Raw genomic sequence first — 5,009 nt, 5'->3', positions numbered from 1 at the left:
CGGGCTGCGACCGACCTTCTGTAGGACTGAGATGTAATCTCAATTGATTGATCACTGAGTAGTGATCAATGTCATGCATGTCAAGTCCGTCTTAGTGCTGATCGAATGCTATCGATCAAGTTGCAATGTGGCCACTAGTCTAGGTTGCTCGACACTGCGTGCCAAGTAGCACGAAACCTGAGTCCAGGGTTTCTCGTTGACCACTTCCAACCACCATCTTATCTCAACATAGTGCACACAGTGTCGAGCCACCTAGACTAGTGGCCACATTGCAACTTGATCGATAGCATTCGATCAGTACAAAGACGGACTTGACACGCATGGCATTGATCACCACCCAGTGATCAATCAAGTGTGATGTAATATCCTTTTATTATAATCAACTTTAAATATATTTTCCTAGTGTATAGCATCAAAGCAGAAATATAAAGAATTATATTAATTACATGTGACCCTTTTTGTTTCCACTAAAACAACAGTACTATATTCAAAGTGAGAACCGATAGTTTTTAGATCGTAAATTTCATTTTACTATTGTTAAAAGGTATTGTGGTGTGTGCTACTAATATCGACAGATCATCAATCGAATATCAAACGCTTAACGGCAGAAGGTTAAGAAGATGGAAGAATAGAGAACGACAACAGAGAATCATTGATGTAGAAACGAAAGAACAATGAAATCTGAGATGATTGATTGATATTTTGCAAATGAGGTATTTACCGTATGACTCACATATTTTACTAATATGTTCTGTAATTTCGTATCAAAATACAATTGATTGTCCCCACTTGTGTTTACGTTCACTATAGTATTCTTGAATTTTATTTGTTATGTAGTTATTAACAGTATGATTAAAGTGAACTTCTATTTGAAAAACACTGTAAAATTTATTCTACAACTAATAATAAATTTCTTTAATTGCAGCTTTAAAACATAACCATCGTAACTGTTTGAATTCACTTGGTATTGTTTGCTTATATCTTTCTATTGTTGATTACGACTACAATTGATCAGTCTGTAGTGCCGCGATTCGTTAATCGTTTACTTCGATAACCGTTATAATTCTAATCTTAACGGTGCGTAAAATCAGAAGACAAAAGATAGCAGCAACTACAGTTTATTGTCGAATAACTCAGGTTAGAAAGCTAACAACACCTGAGCGAATATCAACGAGCGAGTGAGCGGCAAGCGAGAGAGCGAGTGAACAGGCGAATAAGCGAAGGAAACGAACGAGGAGTAAGCGAACGAGTGGCAAGTAATTACATAGGCAATTTATAGTCAGATTCAATAAGAGCACAGCAAATCAAAACAAAGGCTGATAATAGTATTTGCGTGCATACATATAAGGGTGAGGAGTATCAGTCATTGAATGATATTTAGGCAGTCAACATTTCGGATAGAGTGTCATGTGCTCTAGTGGTATAGCAGTGCAAAGAATATGCAAACTGTTACTATCCAAATGACGATGTCTGTTAAGTAAGTTAATAAAAAAGGGCTTAACCAAAATTGACTATAATCGGAATTGATTATAGGATGGTTGCTATAAATCTCTTATTGGAATATATGCATGCTGTGCGCATTGACTTAATTCACAAGCATTATAAGCAAAGATGAATAGTGGCTAGCAGTAGAAACCATGACACGCATTTCATCTCATTCGGAACTGGTCAGCTGGATGTACTTGGATGTCAACTCAGGACTCAGTAGCTAAGTAGATAACAGGATGGTATTTGAAGCAAATAGTACTAGATTCGACTATCAGAGTGTAAAAATCAACTGTGTAATGCAGGTACATCCAGCTGATGAGTCACAAATAGGATGAAACGTGTGTCATAGATTCCACTATTAACTTTTATCCATCTTTGTTTATATATCTAGACTATTATATATCAAACATGATTCTAGATTGCAAGAGTATGAATAACGCTTTCTTTATATTTCATTTTATTAAATCATATATTTTCTTTTCAATATAAAAGTAGAGATTGAATATAATCCAAAGATTAAAATAAAATTAACTTTAAAAATAATCATACATATTACAACGATTATACATAAGAAAGAATTCAGACAATAATAATACACTTTCACCTGACGATTAATATTAATACTTTGTAATTATTATCATACTAAAATATATTATTATCAGCCTATATTAAGTAATATATTCAGATTTCTTTTCAGTTTTTCAAACAAAAAAAACAATAAAAATAGTTGAAAGAGTGAGTCAATTGAAGCTAGACCACCATGGAAAACCTGATAGCACTGGACGGCTGTTTCGTCCTATTGTGAGACACCTCAGCAGTGTGCATCCACGACCTCGCCTCGCGAGATTCAAACCCAGGACCTACCAGTCTCGCGCCAGAGTGGAATTCAAACCACGACTGTTGTGACATAAAAACTCACTGAAGACAATTGGTGAACGGTTGCTCAACTTCGTGGATTGGTTGGAGTTAGATATAAACACCATCGAATGCCGGCTCAGTGTTCTATCGGTTAAGTGCTCTGGCGCGAGACTGTTAGGTCCTGGGTTCGAATCTCGCGAGGCGTGATCGTGGATATGCACTGTTGAGGAGTCCCACAATAGAACGAAACTTCCGTCCACTGCTTTCAAGTTTTCCATAGTGATCTAGCTTCAATTGACACACGCTTTCAACTATGAAAATACTAAATCTCCACAAAACCCCTTCTGACAATAAAAATAGACAAATCATTAAACATATATATATATATATATTTATCATTACTATACATTCATTTGTTCATTCAATAATTTAAACATTTAAGAATCCATTTAAATAACAACAACAACAACAAACACAACGAAAAAAGAAGAAAGAAAAACAAAAAAGTAATTAGCGCTTGTTTTTATCCCTTTTTACAACATGAAACATATTAGAATGATATTGATTGGTAAACATGTATTTACTCACATTAGGAAATATTCCTTTATGGTTCATTATTGAACAATAAATGGTGAAATGGTGGACACATTTATTCAATCATTCATAATAATATTATAATACAAAATTCAAAATCACAGGTGAAAAAAAAAGTAAGAAAACTTTGAATGTATATAATACAAATGGTACTAAATAGTCAAGTCTTATCATCCATATCAGCTATTATCATTAATGGTTTATTAAATATAACTGATCTATTTTGTTGTTGTTGATTATAATCGGATGATTTCATTTGTTGAGGTATTATTATTCTATGTCCATATGGTATACCAGCTGCACCAAGACCAGCTAATACTAAACGTTTTAATGCTTTTTTTTCATGTTTCACTTTACCACAATGTAATATAAAACGTTTAAAAGCTTTACGTAAATCTTCTGATGCAGAACCATATATCAATGGATTAAATGCTATACATAAAAATCTTAACCAATAAAAAAATTCATATACAGTAAATGAAAGACATAAATTAGGTAAATGATCAGTAAATAAGAATAATGTATAATATGGTAACCAACATAATAGAATTGAACTAAGATTGAATAGAAACATAGAGATTGCTTTGAATTCAATAGAACGTTTCAGTTTATTATTCCCATTATAATTTGTTGATGTTGATGAGTATAGTTGATCTTGTGTTATATTAGTTAATCGATCTAATTGATTACTATTTCTTGGTGTTATGAATGTTGTAGAAAGATTTGATAAATTTTCTGAATTTCTACCAGAATTCATATATTCATTACTTATTGATGAACATGCTGTATTATTATTTAATGGCATCAGAGCACATCGTCTTAATGTGATAATATCATTAAATTTAGTATCTTTATCAGTTCTACCAGTAGAACGTCTTGATTGAGTTAATTCTGATGGTTTTATATAAGTATATGGAGATAATGTATGAAATGAATGTTTACGTAATATATTTGCTAGTTTATCTTTTAAATTATGCTGTTGTTGTTGTTGTGAAGTATCAGGTTGTTGATTAATCATTTGCTTATTATTATTATTATTACTATCATTTAATGTATTCCTGTTTACTTTCAAGAATACTTCAGATAATGAATTTGAGTGTTTTTTCATTACAATCTCATTATTATTATTATTGTTTTCTAGTTTATCAGTAGTTTTATTAAAAGTTGTTGAATTTGGATTATAAGATTTTTGATTAGATGAAGTATAATCATTTGATGTTATAAATTCCGTTGTCAATGATGAATGTTGCTGTTGATGTCTCAATGATGATGATGTTGATGATGTTGATCGTGGTTGATCATATAGATCATCTTGATTTTTTATACTTGAATTAACTGATAATGTATTGGTTATTAAAGTTGAATCATCAATGTCCTTTTTCTCATTATTAATTAGCTTTACATGTTGTGAAATATTATTATGAATATTGTTAATATTTGTAGTACTGTTGTATTTATGGTTTTTAAATGTATTATTATTGCATAGTAATTGTTTTCCACCAACATGTACTCTCAATAAACCATGTTTTGAATGATTCATTGTATTCTTATCTTTAAGCATTTTATCCTTTTTAGACTTAACACCTTTATTATTATTATTATCATTATGATGACTATTATCATCAATCTTATTGTAATCCTCTTTGTTTATATTATCATCATTAAAAGATGTTTGTTTTTTCTTTAATTGTCTATGATAATTATTATCATTATCAATTAATAAACCAATAGATATACCACGTTTATTAATAATTACTTTAGAGAATACATGAAAATAAAAATAACACATTAAACCTGTTGGTATATACATTGAACATATTGAAATAAATAAACGTATATATATACTTACATGAATTGAATTACATTTATATTGTGTACAGTCATTACTATTATCATTATTATTATTATTATGATTATGTAATGAATTGGTAATATCAACATTTGTATAAATTAAATTCAAATCATTAGATGATTGTAATTGTAATTGATACCATATAATATAAAAAATTAATGGTAATATAATCAATAATGCTAATAACCATATAAGTAATATTAATAAACGTACACGT

The 5,009-nt window shown here is 30.3% G+C and overlaps 1 protein-coding gene across 1 annotated transcript; it reads right to left on the bottom strand.

Moving 5' to 3' along the window:
• Nucleotides 1-2,712: 2,712 nt before the first annotated feature.
• Smp_083880 (G-protein coupled receptor fragment,putative) lies at nt 2,713-4,750 on the bottom strand (the record flags this gene model as incomplete). The annotated part of the gene is made up of 1 exon (XM_018791458.1): nt 2,713-4,750. The coding sequence occupies one exon, from the start codon at nt 4,748-4,750 to the stop codon at nt 3,101-3,103; it is 1,650 nt and encodes a 549-aa protein (XP_018645402.1). The 3' UTR covers nt 2,713-3,100.
• Nucleotides 4,751-5,009: the final 259 nt, after the last annotated feature.

The sequence above is a fragment of the Schistosoma mansoni genome, assembly GCF_000237925.1.
Source record: "Schistosoma mansoni, WGS project CABG00000000 data, chromosome 3 unplaced supercontig 0044, strain Puerto Rico, whole genome shotgun sequence".
NCBI classification, from domain to species: Eukaryota; Metazoa; Platyhelminthes; class Trematoda; order Strigeidida; family Schistosomatidae; genus Schistosoma; species Schistosoma mansoni.
Note: the sequence above shows the minus strand (reverse complement) of the source record. Positions and strands in the feature narration are given on the sequence as shown.